Source organism: Camelus ferus, chromosome 8 (genome assembly GCF_009834535.1).
Source record: "Camelus ferus isolate YT-003-E chromosome 8, BCGSAC_Cfer_1.0, whole genome shotgun sequence".
In the NCBI taxonomy this organism is placed as follows: domain Eukaryota; kingdom Metazoa; phylum Chordata; class Mammalia; order Artiodactyla; family Camelidae; genus Camelus; species Camelus ferus.
Window position 1 is genome coordinate 26,774,772 of NC_045703.1, and position 24,494 is coordinate 26,799,265.

At 41.4% G+C, this 24,494-nt stretch overlaps 1 protein-coding gene across 4 annotated transcripts in view; it reads right to left on the reverse strand.

The window, feature by feature from the left end:
- BVES (blood vessel epicardial substance) overlaps positions 1–24,492 on the reverse strand; it is a 38,518-nt gene extending 14,026 nt beyond the window's left edge. The window contains exons 1-8 of one of the 4 annotated variants that reach the window (XM_032484610.1): positions 23,775–23,895; positions 20,205–20,441; positions 17,846–17,970; positions 14,853–15,040; positions 13,989–14,097; positions 7,484–7,651; positions 6,399–6,540; positions 4,402–5,358 (exon numbers count right to left, since the gene is read on the reverse strand). In XM_032484610.1, the coding sequence (XP_032340501.1) occupies positions 5,354–5,358; positions 6,399–6,540; positions 7,484–7,651; positions 13,989–14,097; positions 14,853–15,040; positions 17,846–17,970; positions 20,205–20,441; positions 23,775–23,781 (981 nt within the window). In that variant the 5' untranslated portion in view covers positions 23,782–23,895 and the 3' untranslated portion in view covers positions 4,402–5,353. Of the gene's footprint in view, positions 1–4,401; positions 5,359–6,398; positions 6,541–7,483; positions 7,652–13,988; positions 14,098–14,852; positions 15,041–17,845; positions 17,971–20,204; positions 20,442–23,681; positions 23,896–24,312 lie in introns of those variants that run through there. The other 3 variants (XM_032484609.1, XM_032484608.1, XM_014565642.2) reach the window with 3 other exon arrangements.
- Between the last annotated feature and the right edge of the window lie 2 nt (positions 24,493–24,494).

The window sequence follows — 24,494 nt, forward strand, 5'->3', positions numbered from 1 at the left end:
GGATACGTGAGGGTAGAGATGCTAATGTCCTCATCTTTAAAAATGCTTCCGAGAGAAAAAGAAATGGAGGTTTAAGTGTATTATTCAATGCTCCAAGGGTAAACAATAAAGGAATAAACACTAGTGATATTACCAGACTGAGCAGAAGGGGGAGGGAAGTTAAAAGTGAGCTAAGCTAGGTTAGATGATAAAGGTTAAGAGGACAACAGCATATTATTTATCATTTTGGACAAAAGTTGTTCCAATGTGATGGCTCTTAGGGAGCAATTAGGTTGGAAGGAGTCAGTTCTTTTCACTGAAATTTTTCTTTTTTTTACTATTTGATACTATGTGTGTGTATTAACTTGATAATTTTTAAAATTTTGGATTAAAAGAGTAAACGTGTACAACCAAATAAAATCCCTTTACAGGCATTTTACAGATGAGAAAATGCTGCGTGAGGACAGAGGTCCTCTAATGGATTGGTGAGGGCAGGGGTTCTGCAGACAGAGAGCACAGCTCCTCCTGGCTGGGGGACCAAGGACCCAGAGGAGATAAATGTCATGTTCCTCAGCCTGAAAAGGGGAAAATGCAACACTTACCCCACTGGGTGGCTGTGAAGACTAAATGAGAACACGTATGAAAGTGGTCAGGATGTGTCCGTGGCTGCAGCAGGGGCTGAATAGCCCCAAATATCTCACATGTGGTAAGGTCAAAAACAAAGCAAAGCTTTGTGACCAATTCAACACTTCTTTGTCTCAGGGCTGCCGAGTGGCCCCGGCCAGGTTATTTAACCTCCCTAAGCTGCACTCCTTTCATCGACCAAGTTGGGGCATTGCTTTTCACTTGTCCTTGTGGGTCTGAGAACCGTTTGTGGGCTCTTCCTCTGGGTACCTGCTGCCAGATCACATCCCCTCTCTACCTCTCCGTGTAATCCCATGTAAAGCTTGTTACTTACAAGCCTGCGGCTGTTCACAGGGAAAATGAGATACAAATTGGGCTGAACAGATTAATTCATGAAACCTAGGCTTGACGCTAAGAATGCTGCATTGTCCTTTCTGTATCTTTCCAGGTAAATAAATAGATAAAGATTGCTGAGGGAAACTCATAATGTCAGATATGCTGCTGGTCTCTGCAGACAAGAATACTAACCAGATGCAAACTAAGTAGACTTACAGCTATCTGTGCACCCAGGTCAGATGACATCAGTAGACTGTTTGGAGCACCATATTGACATTAAAAACAAACAAAAAATACTTGAAAACGTTTTTTGTCAGTAAGAAATATCTCTACATATTCCTAGTCTCTTTAAGAAATCATAAATTTTAATTTTAATTTCTGAAAAACTACATGGTTTAAACAAAATTTTTCAGAGATGCGTTCTGACTGTATCACCTATACTGCCTCATGGTTAAAAAAAAAAACAAACCCCAAACAATAGATTATTTAACCTCAATATACTAAGGTAAATTTCTCAACTTTCAAGGAAACATGTCCCCCTGTTGCCATGACAACCCTGCGGTCAGCACCACTGATCAGTGATGGAACTGCCAAGTACACGCAATCTGTGTATGTGCGTGTGTTTTATACATTACACATGGGGAGCTAAACCTCCGTAAGGAAGGGAAGACAAGATGACGACAAGGCACCCTGATGAACAGCTTGGTCCATGAGCCCAGAGAAGAAAGCTTAATCCATAGGAAGGCATTAAATCCTCCTCACATGTCCTGGACATCCTATCTCACAATCACACTTCCAAACACAGAACTCAAGTAACTGAAGCAATAGGAAAGTGAAAACGAGTTAAATTAACTGGATTGCATGCTACTGAATAAACAGGAAGCAATTTTTCTCAGACTAGTCTCACTATTTCATTTTCTTGCCTTTAAATGATCTCTTTGTGGTAGAATCCAGACCCTGTGTGGGAAAGAGCAGAGATCTGGCTCTGGGTTGAGCATCCCATGACGTGTGCAAAAGTAGAGGCCAACATAAGAAATAGGATCAGCAGTAATTTCACTGAAATAGTTCACTTAAAGTTTCCCTTCACCTTTTCCTGAACTGCATTTCTGTTTAACTACGTTTGCTGTGCCATGTTGTGAAGTACACTTGTGCCATTAGGTCCCATGCTGTTTAAATTATTTAAAAGCAGAGCTTTCACCAGAATCTACTGGAGCCTCAAGAAATAACACGCAACATCTTCACCACCACCACTGGAATGCATTCAGCCGGATTTCAAAATGTAGGGAACTCCACAGCCTCACTCCTCAAAGTGTGGTTCAGGGATCAGCCGCATCGCTATCACCTGGGCACCTGTTAGGCTCGTGGGCTCCTAGGCCCCACCCGAACCTGCTGCATCAAGACCTTTAGTAAGAGCTCCAAGCGATTCATATGCACTGTAATGTTTAAGAATCTCTGCTCTATAGGACAAACCAAACAAAATAAAAAAGCAGAAACACACAGAGACAGACAGAAATGGAAGTGGAGCCTAGAGGTTCAGAAACTTTTCAACCAAATGCAACGAGCACATCCTGATCCTGATTTAAAAATAACTGTGAGAAATGTTGGAATGGATTTTAATGTTTAAATCTACTTCTACATTTGAGTTAACAACTAGAATGGATAATGTCAAAATTGTTCAATTAGGAAAATATATAAAATAGGGGGGTGGGTATAGCTCAGTGGAAGAGTGCTTAGCATGCAGGAGGTCCTGGGTTCAATTTCCAGTACCTCTATCAAAATTTTTTTCAAAAAGTAAAGTATATAAAATAAATTTAATTTCAGTAGAGCAGCACTGCTTGTAATTGTATAAGTACACATGAGGCAAAGAGAAAGCCAACCAAAAGCTAGCTGATATTTTCACATGTCCCTATGTAGAACCCCCGTACAAAGAATAAGGCCAAAATTTTCTTTGAAATGGAAGTTAACTGGTCTAAGAAAACTTATCTGCAGCACTGCTTGGTCCTAGTGAAGGTATCAGAGTATGGGAGGTTTCCTGAAGGAAGTGGGCTGGAGCAGGGAGAAGTGACTTTGGGCAAACACCGCCTTCTCACTGAATGCAGTGGGCTTCACTGCAAAGCAGTAACAGCCACCGTGTGTGGCTGGCAGGGTCGTCAGGTTCAAGTGTAAGAAAGGGGTGTGAAAGTGACCCATCAAATGTTTCATGTGGTTTTTTTCCTCCTTTCAAGCCACAGAGGCAATATGGTCTAAAAGTAAGGACTGAGGAATCAGACAGGACATGGAGGTCTGTCTCCCAGCACCTACCCTTGTGGAGCTGGAACGGTAAGCATCTCATTTCCCCAATTTCCTCACTGTAGCGTGAAATGACACCCACCACGGTAGAGACTGTGTTATTGACAACATACCTGCTTTCCCTCCCTCCCCAGGCCCCTTCCTGCAATCTCCCCTGTGCAGGGAGATTAAAGATCCACCCACCAATGGTGGTTCTGGCCAAGTGACTTCTCTGGGCCAGGGAACGTGAGTGGAAGGGGCATGGGCCACCTCGAAACAGGAGCTTTAAGAGCCATGGGGTGACTCTGCCACCACTGTCTTCCCTCTGCTACAAGTGGCTGTGACCTAAACAGTGGCTGCTCCTTCGGTGTCCCAGGGGGAGGAGGACATGGCCTGGAGCAGCACCCAGTGTACATGGGAGGGAGGAAGAAGGCAGCCTCTTCGTCATCATAGCCAGAGATTGGGTTAGTGCTGCATCGTCCAGCAAAAGTAAGGTACCTCTCCGTGCAATGTTACAGTAAAGGTTAAATGTGATCATGTATAGAGAGCACCTCAATATTATGTTGGTTCCCGTCTCGCCACTAGCATTTGCCAAGCTGACGCTGTTGCAGAGCGCAGTTGCCACGCTGCCACACGTGCACGTCAACAGTCCAGACTAACAAGAGCCTCGGCGCCTGTCGTAGGGACCCAACACTGACTGAGGCCAACCACACATGCTCTGAGGGTGATGAATTCTGTTATTTCAGCCTAACAGTCCTAAGAGACTGGTTTTGTGTTCTGTTTTACAAGGAATGTAATTTGTAATATGGAAAAGTCGATGGCACATTGATGGCCCTGACAAAAGAAAAACAAAAGCAGCCTTCAGTAGTTCCAGGATAAAATCTTGGTGAGAGAAACAGGAACTAGCCAGTTTTTAATGAATTTCACGTGGTAGGGTGAATTAAATAATTCATAATTAGTATCCATGTTGTGCTCAAATACTAATATTTTTCATTAAACTGCGGGAGTGAAGCCAAGAATGAGGCCTGGTCTGAAGGAAGCAGGTATGAACGTGGATTTGCTGTGTAGTTCTCACGCACGCAAACACACACACACACACACACACACTCAAAAGTATGCACATATATGTGGCATCAGTATGTAAGATCTCGTGTGATAAACCTGAGGCTAAAATAATTAAACAAACAACACAAGCAGCTTGTACACATTTTTAGTTCAGCCAAGTACAACTGGACAAGGGAACTGAGACATAAAGCTGTGACCCTGCCCTCCAGGGCTTGCACACTTCTTTACAGACATGGAAGCTTCAATTATCCATGCTGGGAACGGCCTTTTGGATTAATTCACGATTCATTATAAGGAAGAGGGAAAGAAACAGACCAGGAGTTGCAACCAGATCCAGGCCTGTGCTGAGACATGACGGCTCATGTCAGATGAGAAAGGCCACGTGACTTGCTCCAAGGCACACAGCTCATGATTATTTGAGCGTATTATTAGAGGTCTCTATGCACAAAGTATGTGACGCATCCACGGAACACCTGCAGATACAGATCTCTGGAGGCAAGTACAGCACACACGTTAATTCCCCCCCCTTTTTTTTAGGTGGGGGGAGATAATTAGGTTTATTATTTAATGGAGGTACTGGGGATTGAACCCATACCAAGCACGCACTCTACCACTGAGCTATACCCTCCCCCCACAAACATTAGTTTTGAAAATATGTTTTAATTCTATTTAAACAGCATACTGTAGAGAAGGTTTTTGATTTTTTTAATGTTATCTTACCCTCCCCCAAAGATTTAGATTATACAATAAAATACTGCAGAAAAACAAAACTGGTTTTAAGAGAATGAATGGCTGTACTATATTCTGCTTGTTCTCGGGGCTTCCTAAGCAAGACTGTAGGACTAAAATAAAAATAAATAACTACAAAAATAAGCTATTATACGGGAAAAATAATTCACATACAATATTTAACTATGATTCCGTTCTGGCTGGCCTTTCCTAGCAATCACTGTACATGTAACTAAGATGGGTCCCTTTGAAAATGCTTACCGACAACCAAACTATTTCCACCAAGCAGGTAATACATTTGACATGCTAGCAGGTTCAGAGTTTGGTCAGCCTCAGTTGTACTTTCAAAAAGTTACTCTGGAATAAAACATAGCCATTTCCAATTTCTCATTTGTGTTGTGCCTGAAATCTCCGTTAGGTCCACAACACATTTCTATGCCTAGACTTTGCTTTGGAAGCTTACATCAACTCCCCGGCCTTGCCAATTCCAGCTTCTCCTGACAATGCAGACTGAAAATCCTTAATCCAGTGATAGCATCCAAAATTACAAGATCATTTACATAAACATTTAGGATTGTTGAATGTGTGTCTGGATTTTCTTAAAGGTCACTTTGGATTAACATACAACTGTAAAGATGAGTAATTTTTAGCGCAGTGGGAGAATTTGTCTCCATTTTTGCTATTTCCCATGAATTCATTCAATGTTCTCACATGATCATTCTTGGAATAATTCTTAAAATAACTTTAAGCATTAATCTCAAGCATTTAGTATTTGAAATAATTTCACTTCCCTCATTATACTTATCAGTCTTCAACAGCCGTGTCATTAGTGTTATTTAAAACTAGTGTTATTTAAAATGTTTTAAAACAATCTAAAGTATGGAAGAATCTTGGAAAACTTGCCTCCTGGTGGGTATGTAAGCGAGGAGAGTCCCAGGGGTGTTGAGTGGCCTCTTTGATGTTCAGGAAAATTCTACTACCTGATTACTTGTTAACTCCTGGTGCTCACACTGAGATAACCAGCCAGCAATGAAACCTCCAGCTGTTGTTTGGTACCACTTTAAACACAATGCTGGGCCTAGGCTTTTACTAAAATTATGAAAACAATGAAGCTGGATACCCAGCAAACCATCTGGATCCTTGCACACTATTCCAGGGAACCAGTGTTGAAGCAAAACAAGTGGGCAATTTCTGAGATGGAAATAAGAGCTCTACGGCTGGATTTTACCTGGTCCACGATATGGGAAAAAAGCTAGGAAACGTTCGATTGTTTGTATTATTACCTTTCGGGGGCAGTCACTACTTGAAAAGTTACTTTTCTGATCAAAGCTGTCATGTGTCCTTTTCTAGCAACATTCATCAAATCCCAGAGTACTATCAGCACGGGGATAACTTACGAAGAGAGGACATGCTGGAGGTGCTCCGAAGAAACTGGTGTAAGCCGTCTTCGCTGTCACTGGAGCTGACTATGCTGTTCCTCATTTCCAGCATGGAGAGCTGCGTGCAAAGGCTGAGCTGGTGGTCCAACTTTTTGATGGTCTATAAAGCAAAGTTTTCAGATTTCTGAGCTCTGCGGGACTTAGATCACATATTCCCTGTAAGTGACATTTACTTTTCCTTGAAATAGAAGACTATTGGTATATAGTAAATACCCAATAAATGTTATCTATAATTTTATCATGTTATTACTATAAATACATTATGAAAAGTTAATATACTTGATAGCCTATTTATTAATTTGAAAAGTAGTAAGCACCAACTTAATTTGATAACAGCCTAGACAAGATGCCTTTAAGAGCGCACACACCAGTACTTATCATCCCTGGAGAATAGTACTTACTTAGCACGGAAACTGTTTTGCAAGTTCTCTTCTGTAATCATTTTAATTTCCTTCCAAGCAAATGCAGGGAAATGAGGATCAAGTTGCAAATTGTTGACGATTTATACAGTGCTGAAATTCCTAACTGAATTGCCGCAGGCTTCTATCCCATACCTCTCTTGTCACTTAGGGGCTTTTTGGGAGGGGACCTGACCGGGAGGATGTGCAAGACTGGAAGACACAGGGTAAAAGTGCCAACCTCTGGCTGGCTGGGGTTTGTCAGCATTTGTGTCTGCAACCTCCCCACTGCCCCGCCTTCCCCAGCCTCCTACGCCACCCCCCAGTCCCTCCCACTTTCTTGTCACCTTCCTTAGATTGCTTGCAAGACTCTTTATGAAGAGTTTAGCACCTCATCACCACAAATGGAGGTCCCTGACATTCCTAGATGCCCCACTAGGTCATGGCAAATATAATAACTACATGTATGCCCTCGCGCTCAAGAAATGATTCCCTGAAGCGTCTCTAAATTACAAGCATCCCCACCTCACTTAACATACGACTAATTCATGAAGATTCAGGAAAATATGTATTGCGTAGAGGGTATGCAGTATACCACATTATACACATTTACTTAACAAAATAAACACTCAGAAAAACACTTACTTTATCATTTAGGGTCGGATCATTCAATGAGTAGAGCTTATTTGTAATGTCTTTTCCTATAAGATACCTAAATATTTCATACAGGAAAGGTTCTGATTCCAGAAAGTAAGTTAATCTTTCTCTCGACCAGCATAAAAATCTGCAGTTATCATCCGCAATAATGGTGACCTGCCAAAGAAATAAACAGAGAGAGAGAAACAGTGTATCTACGTTTCTGAATTGTGATGTCAGTAACTTGGGGGAAAAGAAGAGTAGAAGAATTTAGTGGATATGATTATAGCAATGATTTGTCTTATTTAGTTAATGTAAGATCCATGCACACACCCTTCTGTAAGTCTGTGTGACATTATGTTTAGACCAAGCAATCCACAGACTAAATGAAAGCAAACTCTCTAAGTCTTGTGGTTGGTCTGTTTTGTGAGGGCTGGTGATTGAAGAGAGGCCACCATGTCAGCAGCACCTCTACAGAGTGGAGGAGGCTGGTGTCCCAGCTGGATGTACTACTGTTACTGATGAATACGGCTACTGAGGGTCCTTCTCTGGGTCCTTCCATCACAGGTATTTCCTGAGTGTGTCCTATCACGGCCAGCTCCAGGGTAGCCCCCTGGGGACACATGCAGAGAACCCCCAGTTAGCTCAGGACTGGGAAACTGTACCCTCTTCTTCAGTATCGCCACAGAGGAACGTGGGAGAGCACTGTGATGGCACTAGGCAGAGCTCAGGTAGTCCTTAAACAAGTCCTGTCTGCAGAGCGAGGGGCCACACCCTCCCCGAACGCTCAGCGTCAGCACGCTGTCCTCCCACGCGGGCCCTTCCCTCAGCGCCCGCGGCACTCCAGTCACTGAACCCAGCTCATCTGTTGTCCACTGTCTCTCCCGAGCACCCTGAAGGCTGGGGCTGTGCCTTTTCATACCTCAACCCCTGGCTTCCAACACAGTGGTGCTCAGTGCAGATTTACTGTCTGAGGGAATGCACAAATCAACACAAATACTGTAGAAGGCAAAACCCATTTTTACACCCTCAACATTAAACCCAGCGCCTGTCCAAGTGGGAGATAAAATAAACTGAGATGAAGTCACATCTGGGCCTCAGAGCAAATATTTCCAAAGGAGCTCTTTCCTCTTTGTTAGTCAAAAAAGGTAAACATATTTCACATGACAAGGGGGTAATGAAGGCTGCTAAGAGAGGAGACAGAAGACCTAGCTTCTCTCCTAACGTCAGTAACTGAAATCTGACCTTAGTTAAGTAGAGGGCTTGGCTACAACAGGTAGGGTCAATGTTCCTAGAAAAGTAAAACTGCACTTATTTATTATATTAAAAGTGGGAATCCCCCAAACCCAACACACTGGGATTTAGGAAATGCATCTACAGCTCTCTGACTCCATAAAACACTAAATGCCATTTATTCTTTCAGCATACGTTGCTGCCCTTGCACTCTATACCAGACACTGCTCAAGGCCCTGAGGTCACCGTGGTGAACAAGACAAGACCAGATCCTGCTCCTGTGACGCCTACGTTCTAGGGGAGCAAGCTGATAATAAATACAAAGATGTGACAACCTCAGGTGGCAATGACAAATACAGAACAGGGGAAAATGGTAGAGGATGACTAGGGAGTGGCAGACACACAGAATACCACTCACTTTTTGTAGGGATTTTAACATTTTTTTTTAATTTAACATTTTAAACATTTAAGGTGCTTTTACATCTATCATGTAAGTGGAGCCTTAAAATTGCCTTTAAGGTAAGACAGGTAACATTCTTCCTCATTTTCCAGATGCCAAAGGAGAAGCACCAAAAATGTATTCACGGACACACTTAACTGATGGCGGAGCAAGCCCTTCTGGCTTCCTGCCCAGACATATTTTCCTACCAGGCCAGACGCTACGCCACGTGTCCTGTAATCATCAAGACAGTCGCACAGAAGGCAATTTGGTGAAGTGACCACAAGGTGGGCTCATCATCGAGGACAGCTGAACACAAGGTCATGCAGCCTACAAGTCCAGTGGAGGGAGCTGATAAGCAGACATGTGACCAAAAAAAAAAAAGATTCATAAGAAGAGAAGTATAAGGTCATGAGACAACTAAGCCAGGCCTGAGGAGACCCAGAAGCAGCGGGAGACGGGTAAGTGAACACAAGGCAGTGGAATAATACTGTGTGGGAGGAATCGGAGAGACGGGACACTGGGTACTCATGGTGGCCCAGCCAGCACCCAAGTGTTGAAGAAATGGTTAGGAGAGTTGAGGTCCCTTCATTCTGCAAAGATGTCACCCATGCTTTCGGAAGATGCAATTCATGCACCGTAGGGGGAGAAGTTAGAAGAGGAGTTGGAGATCATCCAGGAAAAGAAGAAGTAATTGTACTGGGTGATGTATCTGCGTTTCGCTTTTCTTCAACCATTTCCATAAGCTCAGGTTTCCACTGAGGCAATGATACTTTTAATATGATACTGTAATTGGCTTAGCAACCATTTCTTCTTGATGGTTGAAAACTATGTTAAACCTGTTAGAATTACTCTTAAATTTAAAATAACATATTCAAATAATAAGCTCTACCGACAATCTGTAGGAGTCTTAAAAGTCTGTGGGAGGAGCCGTTTAGTTGGAAGCCAGTAGTTAGCATACTGACTGAGGTCATTTTCCTTGATAGCTAATGTCTCATTTTTGCCAAATAGTTTTAACGATTTCCTATCCCAACAGTCAAGTGAAACATATTTTTAATGAGGAATTTTTATTAAGCAATATAGGAATTTTTAAAAATTTAATTATTTTTTTTTGGAGGAGGGAGGTAATTAGGTTTTATTTATTATTTATTTATTTGTTTGTTTGTTTATATGTTTTTTGATGAAGGTACTGGGGATTGAACCCAGGACCTCGTGCACGCGCTAAGCACACACTCTACCACTGAGCTATACTCTCCCCCAGTATAAGAATATAAGCTCCCATAAAATATATTCACTTCTTAGGTTATTAGGGTACCTCAGAAGTGCCATGCTTGAGCTCTTGTGAAGAATTCCACAGAAGAAATGATAGCAAACTTGATAATGGAAGACACAAGAGAATTTCTTTCAGGTAGAGAATCAGACTGAGCGTTTGGAAGCGGGTTTGCAGTGCTTACCTCCGGCGCCGATCAGTCCCACACCCCGCCCACGGCGCCACGGGAGGAAAAGGCCTCACACGAGAAGAAGGGGGTCGGAGGAATGGCTGAACGTGCTAGAGTAGGAAATGGTGCTCTGGCAATGCGACTGGTTGGCTGTCCTCAGGGGAGAATTTAGTATTTCCTTCGGGGACTGCACAACACTTCGCATGCCAGGAACATGAAAATGTCCTGGAAGTGGTCTATTCAACTAACCGCAACTGAGCTCTCCTCAGCACTAACGTACAGCAGTCAAGACTGGCAGAATGCATTGCTTTGCAACTTAACCAAAAGATTTACTTCACACTAAGCTAAGGTCTTATTTAAAGGCCAGTTAAAATGTAGTGTTTCTTTTTTTCACAGAGCTCGGACATCTGCCTCGTAGATGTTCTTCTTCCCTTAAGGTCGATAAAGGTTTGATTTTCCATAGTACAAGATGTGCTGTCGACCCTGAGAAGGCACCAGCGGGAGATAGAATCCAAGAGAAAAATGGAAACAGCAAAGCTCAGTTGATATGAAACAACTGCACAAGGAAGAAGGGACCGAACAAGGAAGGCTGCTTCTACCTTTTGTAGGAATGACACTCACGATCCTCCCAACAGTTTAAGCAGCAGCTTGGGTCTGTAAGTAAAAAAAACAGCACCCAGGGAGCAGCTGGAAGGCCGCAGTCGTTGTCTCAGCTCCGTCACTCTGCGGGTCGTTAACATTACCGCACAAACCTGCACAACATTTACTGTGCAACCTCAAGCGACAGTCATTTAGTCCACTTGCTTTCTTTCCTCCTTTCACCCTATTGTAGAATATTAGCACCTCAACCAAAGAGTGAATTTAGAGAAAGAAAAATACCAAGGAAGCAGCTCCTTGTCGGAACACGTGTAACTGTTCAGAGTTAGGGGAAAATGAGATTAGCAGGTAAAACGGCGTCCAGGTAGAGAAGTCCGGCCATTGACAATTTCAAGTGTCCTCTGCCACAGGCACAGACCGTGAAAAGTTGGTCCTGGGGGCAGGTGGCATTTTTCATTTGGATACTTGCTTCAGGAAGAGGCATTATACTCCTACACAGATGTGCGGCAGCTATTTTTACTCTTGATCAGCTGCCAGTAGGAACATTTGGTAAACAATCAAAACAGAATATCTCCCGAGGGCTTACTCTGACGGAGTCTGCTCCAACTGTACAGGGCACAGATTTGATGATGCTGGAGTAGTTTTTATCCACTGACCAATCAGGAAATGCCACACCAGACTCCATGCAGGAAAAAGCTGACTGGCATTTGGAAAGACTGAATAAATATCCTTCACCTAGCTATGGTACCTCGAGTCTGGTCATGTTTTTAGAAACATGAGGAACAATCAATCATGAGAAGCATTTTTCAGCATCAAATCCTGATCCCCAGTCCCCAAGAAGAAAGAGAATTGTGACCAGTGGTAGAAATTCCTTTTTCTGTTAATTTAATTGTAAGTATAATTTCAAGTCCGGTGGAAAAGATAGTACCTATTATATCCCAGGGGCTACTTGCTTCTGGAAACAAAGGAGGTTCCTTTCCCACCCTTTCCCCAAATCTCAGTCTCTTCAGGATTATAATAAACTTGAGTTATTGCATAAAACCACTTGCTACTATAAACAGGAAAATGGATGCAGCAGATAAATGTTGGGCTTTGGAAGAAGAAATTGTAAGGAGGTCAGAGGAAAGAAGGAGAGAGAAAAGAAGTGTGCTGGTTTGTAGACGGTGGTGATGGAACATACCGTAAGAACACAAATCTCAGAGCGTAGCTGATTCTTTAAAATGCAAGGGACAGTGTAAGTCAGAGAAGCCAGGATGCAGCATCTGCTTCCTCCTCCTGTATCCTAAGCTCAGCCAGCTTGGGAGCAGCACTGCAGCCAGGGAGGAAATTTACACAAGACCTTCTAGCAAACGCACAAATTTAACAAGTCGTGTGGTTACTCAGGCCAGGTCCTCAGGCAGGATGGGAGCAGGGCAGGCCTGAAACCAATGTAAATAAACTTAACTAAAGTCTGCAAATGTCCCCTTTGATCTCCATGTGGCATCCCAGATTGTGTGGCATCTCAAAGAGAGATGTAAAAATAAGATTTAGTCATCCAGAAACACCGATTTTTCTTTCCTCAGGTGATAACATCCCTTTCTATTCCATTTCCTATCTAAATAGATTTACCCTCCTGCTCATAAGAAACGCTGTTCTCAGGCTATTTCCTTACTGCTGCTTACCTAGAGGCTGAGACTAAAGGAAACGCTCACCCATTTTCTTGGTTACTTTCCTAACAATAAGAGAGGAATAAAATAGGCGAGCTGGACACTTCCAGGAAGAATCAGAACAAAGCGTCACATTCTAATGGAGCATTTTTTTTTTGATACAAAAAGAATCACGCCAAGTAGTCATGTTCAAATTACTGTAACCATGAACAACTTCATTCTTTGTCCTCACGCATATTCATTAAATATACAAGAGCATGATGATGTTTTTTTTTCCATAAAGATTGAGAAAATAAGTTCTCTAGAGCAAAGTCAGTTTTCTGGTTTTCCCCAATAAAGGTAACCAATGACATGTGTTAAAAACCCTGATTATCCAGGTCTAGCACAGGATGTCTATGCTCATGACTTCTACTCAACATTGTCCTGGAGGTTCTAGCCAGTGCAAAAAGGCAAGAAAGAGAAATAAAGTCCTACAGATTTAGAAGGAAAAAGTAAAACTGTCTCTTTTTGCATATGACACAGTCATTATGAAGAAAATCCTGAAGAATCGACTATAAAGCTACAACATTTAATAAGCGAGTCTACCAAAGCTGCCTCACTTGGAACCTGGAGGGTCCACACAGGCAGATTTGCATTGGATCTGGCTCCCTCCTTATGGCTCCTTCTCCCCAGCTCACCTGTAGAAGTGGAGGACCCCGCCCAGCTGGGTCACAGTAGGTGGCCTCTAGAAATCCCAATTTTCTCATGCTTTGATGGACATATTCAATAAACAATGTATATAGTAGGAAAAAAAAAAGAACCCTGATTATTCATTCCTGACATTTCCCTTTTTTTCTCATAACAAAAGCATTAGATGTTCTCTATGGAAAAATTATAAAAACTGAAATAAGCAAAAAGGAAGGAAAAAAAAGCAATCAAACTCACAACCCAGAAATGATGGTGTGAACACTATGGCTAAATTAGGATATGTCTTCCTAGACCTCGTCTGGTGCACATAAATGCACCATTTTAAGTTTTACAAACATGGGATCATACTATATATACCATATGGTAATATCTTTTTTTTAATAAATCATGACCACTTTTCCATCCACATCCTTTGGATTTTGAATGAGACATTAACCAGTTTCAAACTTCTTAAAAATCCTGCTAAAACATACCTGGAATTTTTCACCTTTGTGCATCTGGGTTGATCTAAATTCAGGAGAATCTATAAAGGCACAGGGGTAAATGTTATGCAGAAAATGTCCTCGATAGGAGACCTTCATTCTGATAACAGAAATTGGTGTTATTAAACACATAATACTTTACAATAAGACAAGCCTTAAAATTGCCATAATCTTACGGGTTTGTATTTTGTAACATTTTAAAGACCCCACCAATGACTGACATAATTAAACAGCACTTCCTGAGGCACAAGTACTTAGTTCATAATAAATTTCACCACCAACAGGGGGGAAAAAAAAAGAGTGTCCATCTTGAAGCAGACACATGCCTTCCAGTGGTTATCATTGCTGTTATAGCTGGAGTGATCATGTAATTTATGACTCAACCTGGGACATTTTTGAGAGGGAAAGGGGTGCTGTCAATGATTGTGCCAGGACAGCATACACTGGCTCTCCCTCCTGGAGCCTGGTATTCCTAGACATTGTATTTTTGTGATATTCAAAAAAAGAAGCAAGTCACCTCTGAAACACACATAAGCTTCTTAAATGTTAATGCCTAATTTAAACCTACTTCAATTCCGACTCATTAAGTTTAAATAAAACTTCCCAAAAAGGTGAAAACTATTCACAAACAAAAATTTTGACATCAACAAGATTCAGAGCAGTAAATTCTGCATAACTTTACCACGTTGCTCTATACGGTTCTAAAATGCAGCTGTCCAAGAACATTCGCCAACGACAAACTCTGTGACCACTTCCGCCACTGGTTGGCAACGGTCCCTTCCATTCATTTCCTACCCAGAGGCCACGAGAAGATTCAAGGCAAAGAAGGCATTTCAGTTTCCACAGAGCACTTACTTTCCCTTCAGGAGAATACTCAGGCGGTCGTCAACTGAGGTTTTATCCTCTGCAGCATAGGTCTGGCCCTTTTTCAACGTTTGGATCATGCAAAATTGTCCGGTTAATCTTCTGAACAAATCTGGAGGCACATGGAGTGGTTCAAACAATCGCTGGTAGATGCCTTTGAGTTCCTTTTCGATCTTTACCTGAAATGCAGCAAAGACCAGATGATACACTAATGCAGCAACGCCGAAACGCGGGCTTGTGGGCTGAATGTGGTTTTGAGAATAAACAACTCTGCAGTAAATGCCATTGCCCTACTGGATCTTGGTCGATGGAATCTTATACAGAGAGCAAGCGATGAGATAGGTTTAGATGCTAAAAGGGCACTTTTGCAGTTAAACGGAACTCAGAGCATATGGTGACGACGTGCACCATTGATTACACCTCTTCCTATGCGCTATCGAGCAACTGTGGAGGCTCTGAATGTTGTCACAACGTTCACTTTCCCCATCTTAGCATTTTCTATAAAGAACACAAAACCTGGTCATTTTTAGAACGCTTTTGTTTCCTGGAAGGAAGTTACACTAATTTTGAAACATAGCAAGAAAATAAGCACATAAAATAGGAATCAAATTGGAAACAAATTCATACACTAAGTATTTTATCTCTAGATAACTGTGATCTAATGCACTAATACAGGAAAACAAACATCCACAGCCACAATTGCTGCTTCTCATTTATTTATTCTGAAGCAAAGTGAAGCGTGTAAAAGGGTTTCAACGTAGCAGTTTCATCCTGAGCTACGATTTCAGTACAGTTGATAACCCAACGGCAAGTGAAGCTGGCTATTAGAAAAGGAGAAAGCAAAACGGCTCAATCTCCTCTGTTGTCAGACTATCCAGGGTCCCGGTCATGCCCCGTCTTTAGGCCCAGCATTAGTCTAGGAAATCTGTCCTGCAGGTAAATGAACTTTGGGGTTCAAACGATCCTCCATCTCAGTGAAATCTATGGCAGCCACATTGTGAAGCTTACAGACCCAGAAGCCTAGGGGGCTGCTCGGATGTCACTGCAGCCTTTCCAGTGCTCTCACTTGTCCTGCTGTCTCCTTTAATGAAGAAATAGTACTCATGTTTTTCAAAAAAGTAAGTTTATAGTCCAAGAAGAAACAAAAGAACAGACACTAAGTGATTTACTTGGTGCTAACATCACATCAGCAACTTCTGAACCTTATGTTCAGAAATTGAGGTTCTAGTAAGTTCTGATATTCAGAAGCTGAAATCATTGTTATTATTATCATCATCATCTACCTTTTCCACTCCAGAGCTCTAGTAATGTGTGTTTAAAATAACTTAGTCACAAATATGTCCCACTTCCAGCGTGCATAGTAGCCAATACGGCAATGAGCAGATGAACTGAAAAATTTGTTGACTCATATTCATAGTCTGCTCATCCTACAAGTCTTAGCTCAAGTCCCAATTCCTTCATGAAGCCGTCTTGATTCTTCTCTTTGAAAGCATCCATTCATCAAATGTTTTTCTGAGCAGCTATTAAGTGCCAATCATGGTTGATGGGAACAGGGAATACAACAGTAGGTGTGGTAGATGATGTTATTCCCAGCTATTTGCTGCTCCCACCCTCTGTAAGAGGATCGTAAGTCCCCTTGCTCCATCCTACTCCCACATTATCAGGCTTGGTTGTTCATGTCATTTGCTTTGGCCAATGAAATGGGAACAGAATTGACACATGCTCCTTCTGAGCAGGAGTTTTAAGAGCAATTAGGTGTTTCTCTTTTGTTCTCTTGTATTTTAGTCTCTGCCATGAGAATGCATGTCCAAATAGATCCTGCTGCTTCAGCAGAGACTCTGAAATGAAGAAGACACATGGAATAGAATCACAGCTGCCACACAGCTGCCATAGTCCATCTACTAGGTGAGTGAGGGAAAAAAAAACCTGTTGCTGTTACATGACACTGAGATTTTCAGATTGTTTATTACACAGCATAACCTAGTGAAAACTGACTAATACAGTAAGCAGAACAGACTGGGTTACAATGTTTGAGGAGGTTACAAACTAGTGGAATGCCTATTACATATATCATCTCTACACTGAAATTCTAATTTCTTGTAAATTGCCTATTTTGGAATAGTTTTCGATGTGCATGTCTGGCCTTGAAGATAAGATTAGAGCAAGCATTAGATCTTTTACTTTACCGAATATTTGTGTGTGCTTGAGAAGTCAGTAAACATGTATGGTGTGATTTCCAGGAGCCATGCTATTTCCCTCTTCTATTTACACCTGTTTGTTCTTGGTATGACCAAGGAAACACAGCAAGATAAACTGGAGCAGAAAAGAAAATTTAAACACTCGTGTTTTGATAATGACTCACCAAACATGGTGATTTCCTTAAGTAAGTATTTTGGGCATAAGAAAAAAATAGCCATTACATTTAAAAAAATAACATGAAACAAATACTGTGAGCTGAGGAGCGTAGAGCTCAGTGGTAGAGTGCAGGCTTAGTATGCATAAGGTATTGGATTCAATCCCCAGTGCCTCCACTAAAACACATAAATAAATAAATAAACAAACCTAATCACCTACCCTCCCTCAAAAATACTGTGAGCTATTTGTAAATTATTACCATGTTCATGGAAGTTGCCTGTGAGTACTTACTTTTATAACTGGGCAAAGATTTTCCCAGTGACATTTGAATATCAATAGACAAAAGAAATAATAAAATTAAATGACTAAAAAGAGAGAATACTGCCATGTTTTCTCATGTCTAAATTGCCCTAATGATTAATAACATTTAAAAAGCTGTTTGTAGAACAAATATCATGGTATTCAAATCTTTCACTTTCAGGGATATAGCCACAGAAAGCCTAATCTTCAGCAAAATTATATGAACGGGACCAAAGATGTTCCATGCTCATTCTCAAGTCTGAACAAAGTAACTTAGAAGCTTGTTAGTTTAAAAATTTCTTCCTTATTGATTAATTGTTAGTAATTACCGGTCTTTTCTTGTACAAAAGATACGAAAGATGCAAAATGTTGATCCCCAGGAACACAGAGTTCCAGATCATGATATCCAAGGCACATCGGTAGAGAGTGGCCCAGACGATATAAAGAGTACATCCTGTTAAAAAATGAAGTGCACATGTTAGATGTCTAGAGTGGCTGCAGCACGTGGCTTAATAAATTTGTTTTCTTCTGTGTGAAAAATAAGCCAAACATATCTTAGAAACACCTAAGCCAACCATCACATTAAGCTACATTGTAGTTTTTGTCTGATTACCAAAACAAACAAATAAAACAAAATCATGCTTTGTTGCAGAAAACTTGTAAAGTATAAAAAATGTTTTTAGAGGGGAAAAAAGCCCCATAATTCTATGACTTGAAGGAAACCATTATTGATATTTAACACTTCCTCAGAGTCTTTATGCATTTTTACCTGATGGCAAACCTAATGGATACACAATTTAAAACCCCCTCTTCAACTTACTGCAATGATTTCCCATTTCACTAAAACTCTATAGTTTTTAGTGACTGTAATTGATTAAAGCATAATTTATTTTACTATCTCCCTAATGGTGGACAGATGAAATATTTTGGCTATAATTTTTGATAAGTAGCAAAAACAGCTTTATACGTAAAAATGTATCTCTTTTTGTGACTGTTTGCTTAGAGTGGATTACCTGGCAGGTAGCCAAGGGAATGAACTTTATAACTTTGATGACATTTATCAATATCAATTATCAACACAAATGTATCAATGACACATATGCACATAAAAACTAACCTCCCATTTTAAAAAGTTATGCATTTGCAATTTTTTCCTTTCATCAGAATGGGGGCACCTGAATAACAGCCCAAAATGAAAGTTTTAAATATTCTTTAGATCATATTACATAGAAAATATTGAAGACATTTAAAATACCATTACTTAAAGGAGGCAGGATAACACAGAGGAAGGACTGGCCAGGAAGCTGGAGGACCTGAATTATAATTCTGGTTTGGCCACTTTTTCCTGGTCTTAATTTTGCACGAGTCGTCTAATTTCTCCAGGCCTCAGTTTCTTCATTTATAACGTGTTGGACTAGATGATCTCCCATCTGTTCTACCTCTGAAACCCAGTCCTAAAATTCATAATTAGCTTTTTTTTCTAAGAGAATGTGGTTTTATTTTTTCATCCTCCTGCTGCAATCGCTACCTTACTCAGAGGTGACAGCCACAGAAGTCCTACAGGCTACCTTCTAGCTACCCTTTCAGCATCTTCGTTGACCATTTCTTGTCCTTTTTCGTATATTCCAGGCACAATGAGCTATTCTTCATTCTCCCTCAACATATTGAATCTCCCTCTCCTCTGGATACCACATACACTCACACTCAGAGAAATCTTGCTCATGTTCCAAAAGCCAGCTCGACAGTCCTCTCCTCAGAGGGACCCTGGTCCGCCTTCTGCTGAGGCCGTCACCCTGTCGATTTCTCCCTGGCACTGGGCGCACACATGCATCACAGCATCTGATATGTCAAATGCGACCACCCATCTGTCTCTCTCCAGCCCCCAAGGGTCTCTTTCTCAAGGATGGAGGCTGTGTTCTTCAATCTCTGACATATTACTGGTGCTCAAAAATGCACCTGAATAAATGAATCATCACACATAGACAGGAATTTATCAAGAATCACTAGATAAAAAAGCAAATTCAATTGTTTCAGTGTTTCAATGTGAACTAATTTACCTTGCTTCATCAGGGTTAACGGGGCCCTCCCCCGCCCAAACTGTACTTGAACTATTGTGTCTGGGTAATTGTTTTTGTTTCCAGTGTTGCTGTACTGGCCACAGCAAGTAAACTCCTATTCAAATAATGAATGTTTAAAACTACAAAGTAATTACTGTGTGCCAGGCACTATTATAAGTCAAATATCACACACACACACACACACACACACACACTCACACACTCATTTAATTCTCACAATGTCAGGAGGTGGTATTATTTTTCCTCTTATTGGACACATGGGGAAGCTGAAGTATAGGAAGTTTATTGCCGCAGTCGCATAGTCAGCAAGCACTAAAACCAGGGCTGGACTAGCACAATTCAGCTTCAAAGTTCACACTCTTACACACGAATGGATTTTCTGATATCTGGAAAATCTGAACAACATATGAACACAGACTTAATTTATCTAAAGCTCATAAGGGTGAAAGCGCTTGTCCTAAGTTGTTTCATATACTGATAGTTTGCTAATGAAGACTTTTATTTTTGGTATCCTATCGACCGGACAAGGAATACTCTGAAGCCCCCAGGACAAAGCCCATCTGATGCCAGTTACAGAAAAGTTACGTACAATTCCACGTAGGTTTCTTACCTATAGTTAACATCCCCCTAAGAAGTATCATATGAAGGTGAAGAGTAGTTGGAATAACCAACCCAACTGCAAAAAAAATATTTGCTATATGAAAAACTAGATGATGTATCTCTCTCCAGTTTTCACAAGAAGTCCCATTGGAAGGCACAGGTATGATACTTTCTAACTCAGGTGTAAAACCTATTGCAGGTGATTCTGCCAATGGGCTGGACTCGGTATAATTCATCTTGAAAACCCCTGTAAAAACAAATAAACAAAAGGACAATCACAAAAATGACAGCTGTATTTTATTACCCCTGTAGGTATTAGACTAAAATTATTTCTGTGAACCAAATGTTGGTGAATAGACTTCTCTGGTGCTGATGAATTGGACAGACCCATGTATAAATCCTGGCTCTGTCACCTAGTAATGTAGCCATTTCCTTATCTGTTAAATGATGATCATACTTCATTTGACTTTATGATGAAATTAAATCCATAAAATACTTAGCATAGGTAGTGTACACCTATTCCCGGATATATATGTATGCATCTCTATATATCTATATGTTTGTATCTAAACATACTTGGTGGGGGAGAGAGGAATGAGGGAATTAGCCATTCTAAAAGGCAATCACCACTGTTCATAAACCACAGCAATTACAAAGTTACTTAGTATAGCTTTCCAACATATTCCTACTAGTGACACTGATTCCAAACACAGGAAAAGTAATAAGGAAAACTGATTTTTTAATACTTCAAAACATTTAGCACCCTATTATGTACTATTTGAAGGCTTAGAATATTGGGAAGTCTCTAATTTTTTTTTTGGAGGTACTGGGGATTGAACCCAGGAACTCGTGCGTGCTAAGCACCCCCTCAAAGGCTCTAACTTTATACTGTTGTTAAATTATTATATCATACATATGTAATCCTACATTATCATATATGCACATAATAAATACAGTACTGTAATCATTTGTATATACAGAGATTTAACATTTATTCCTTTTTCTGTCTAAGGATTTATTTTCTTTCCCATAAAAATTCTAGTTGGTGGCATCTCACAAATTGCAAAGTACTTATATGGAAGAGGAGCCACGAGTATACATTTCTGTTTAATATTAGAATCTGTAGCAAATACATTTCAAAGAATATACATTTTACACATATTTACATAACCTTAACATGCAGGGGCACTATTTCCTGACTACGGCCTATCCTCTGTCTCTGGTACTTATTAACTCTTTCTGATTAATTACACAAATTGGCCCCTGATTTAAAAAAAAAAATACGGAGATTTACAGAATATGTTAATTTTCTGTTTCAGGGAAAGAATTCCAAATGAGGACTCAAAATACCTTTAAATTTAATTTAGAAATATAAATTTCTTTCCAAATAAGGTCACACAATAAGCCATACTTTTCCATTTTTTTCCATCACACTAAAGTAAAGGTTTTAGGTGGCAGAATAAATTGGTATCAGGTTGGGCATTTTGAAAGGATGTTAACAGACGAATATGAAAGAATTCCACATCTCTTAAGATGACAAGAACACATACACACCCAAATTTATAAGCTGTGAGTGAAATAAATCAAATCAATTAAAGATCTCTTCCCATAATTCTAAAGTAGTTCATACATATGAGAAATAGCTTAGTTAGATATTGTTTTGCTGCAAAAAGGAGAGAAATCATAAAAACCCAACTACTTTGCAAATTTTTAAAAACTGAACTATAGTTGATGTATTCTACATAAGTTACATGTATACACAATGAGTCACAATTTTTAAAGGTTATACTCCATTTATATGTATTATAAAATACTGTCTATATTCCCTGTGTTATCCAATATATCCTTGTAGCTTATTTATTTTATACATAATAGTTTGCACCTCTTAATTCTCTACTTCCCAAATGTTTGAATCAATAAACATGTAAGTTTATTGGGATGGGGAGGCATCATTATTTTAATGACTCAAGTTATACAAAGTTTGTTTTCAAGGACCAAACCAGGATTAATCTCATAATTTCTTCAGGAGGTAGAATGATATTAAGTGTCCTCTGTCACTCATGATGATCAGCTTATGCATTAGCATTATGGAAGCTAATAATAACTACCATTTCTACCCCACCTTAGAACACGCTTTCACTCCCACTACCCTATGCTCTCTACGAGGTGGGGACACTGTCATACTCATCTATGTCTACCCAAGCCCTAGCCTCTGTAAGAGAATGCCAGAGGCAGAGGTGAGAGCCATATGTAAAGTACACAAAAGTGATGAAAACACTTTTAGAAATTACTTTTCAGTCTCCCCAAAGACAGTAGTAAAGACAGGAGGGTGCCGAGCCTTCCTGAGGTTGAGAAAGTCCAGTTCTATGGCACAAGCCCCAGGGAGTCATAGACGCCAGGCAAAGTCACTTCTGTGTTTTGGGTTGGCTTCTGCCTGGGAATCCAGACACCTGGGCTAGAAGACTCCTTCAAGTTTTAACAGCCTGTGGCTCCAACATATATTTATATAATCAGTTAACTAATACATATTCCCCTTCACATACACCTGATTACACCTGTACTGCCAACTGATCTGCTGTAATTCAATTTCAGGCTTTTAAAAGTTCTCCAAGTGGCACTAAAAGTATCAATTTCTGATCAAGAGAAAGGATAGGAAAACTGTGATCTTCTAATCCAAGAACCAGGGAAACCTATAATATGAATTTTTAAAAGGTAAGATAATCCTAAAACATACTGTGATGCACCATACTTTATTTAAAAAGGGTCCACATATTTAATTTTCTTGTGCATAGTCATTAACATTATATATTACATGTAATTCATTTTACTTGTATGTTTATCTATATGTCTATTATATATCGAGGTATACTTATCTATATGTCTATTTTGAAACGCCAGTGACCTACTGTCAATACTGATCGGATCCTCCCGTTTTCAGCTTTCTTTGACCACTACTTAATGGATTTATGTGGCAAACACTGAACTCTCCTTATACAGAGAATGAATGAGTCTAATGAGGAAGGTTAGGCTGGTAAATTCGTAAAGTTCAGGTTAATTTTGACTAAAGCAAGAGAATTTTTCTATTAGTTCCTCCGAGTCTAATTTCTTAAATTCTCTGTGCTAGTGAAGTCCTGTCTTTCTATTGGTTTTCAAATAGGCATGTGCGGGGCGAAATAGCTAAATCGTGAAACTAACCTTAGCCCTTCATCAAATTACAAAAATGAAAAAGATAACAGTCCGTGAGCAAAGTCTTGCTAGAAGACTTGCTCAAATCATTCTGTAATTCTTACTGAACCTTCGCGATATCTTCGGAATGGCAAAGGGCATGACGCTGCTCAGTCTTTTGGCACTTACTCTTGCTTCAAAGCCAGCGAGCACTTTCTGAGACTTGTCTGGTCAAAAACCCGTTTCCCAAAGCCTCAGTAACGAGGGCGTGGAGAGATCACGGGTTCCCCAGCCACCTGCGCTCCCCAGCCGCCCTGCTCACCTCGCTCCTAAAGACAGAGGGTCAGTGTCAACTGTTCTCCTTGACCCGAAGCTCTCGGGCCACGAGGGGTGTGCAGTGGGCACCCCGACCCACCTCGCATTCCCAGCGCCAGGCCTGGGCGGGCGACCCTGTGCTCCCGGCTGAGCGCTGACTCCGCGTGGGACCCGGCGGCCCTACAGAGGGCGAGGAGGTGCCGTAATGTGTTCGCGGGCTGGGAGCCCTGGGAGCCTTGGGAGCCTCGGGAGCCTCGCGGGGAGGGAGAGGCCGAGCTCACCAAGGGCTTGCGGGCGGCAGAGCGCGGGAACCTGTACCCGCGGGGGCCCGAGCGTCCGAGGACGCTGGCGCTGCCTGACCCGAGTGGCGACAGCCGACGTCTGAGGGTCGGTGACCGCGACGCCCAGACCCTGGGTGAAGGGCGGCTTCCAAGGACAATGCTTGGCCCGCAAGGAGAGAACAGGGTTCCCGCGGCCAGGGCGCGGAGAAGAGGCAGCCGCCGCCGGGGCGGGCAAAGTTGCTCCCAGAGGAGCAGGAATCCAACTTTCGCTTCCCAATTTAGCCCCGGGAGCGCGAGGCTGCAAAACAGTCGGGAGCTTCGGGGGAACTGGGGACAATTGCGCCTCCCGCTCCTTACCTGGCTGGTCCCTGGCGCGGAGCCTGGGTGGCACTGGCCAAAGTTTGGGGCGGCAGCGGCGGGGCGCGGGGGACACGGACGTGGCGGCTCGACGGGCGCCGGACACGAAAGCCTCGGCGGATCGGCGGGTCCGGAGGCTGCTCGGCAGATGCCGGGTCTCCGCGCCCCCGGCGGCTTTGACT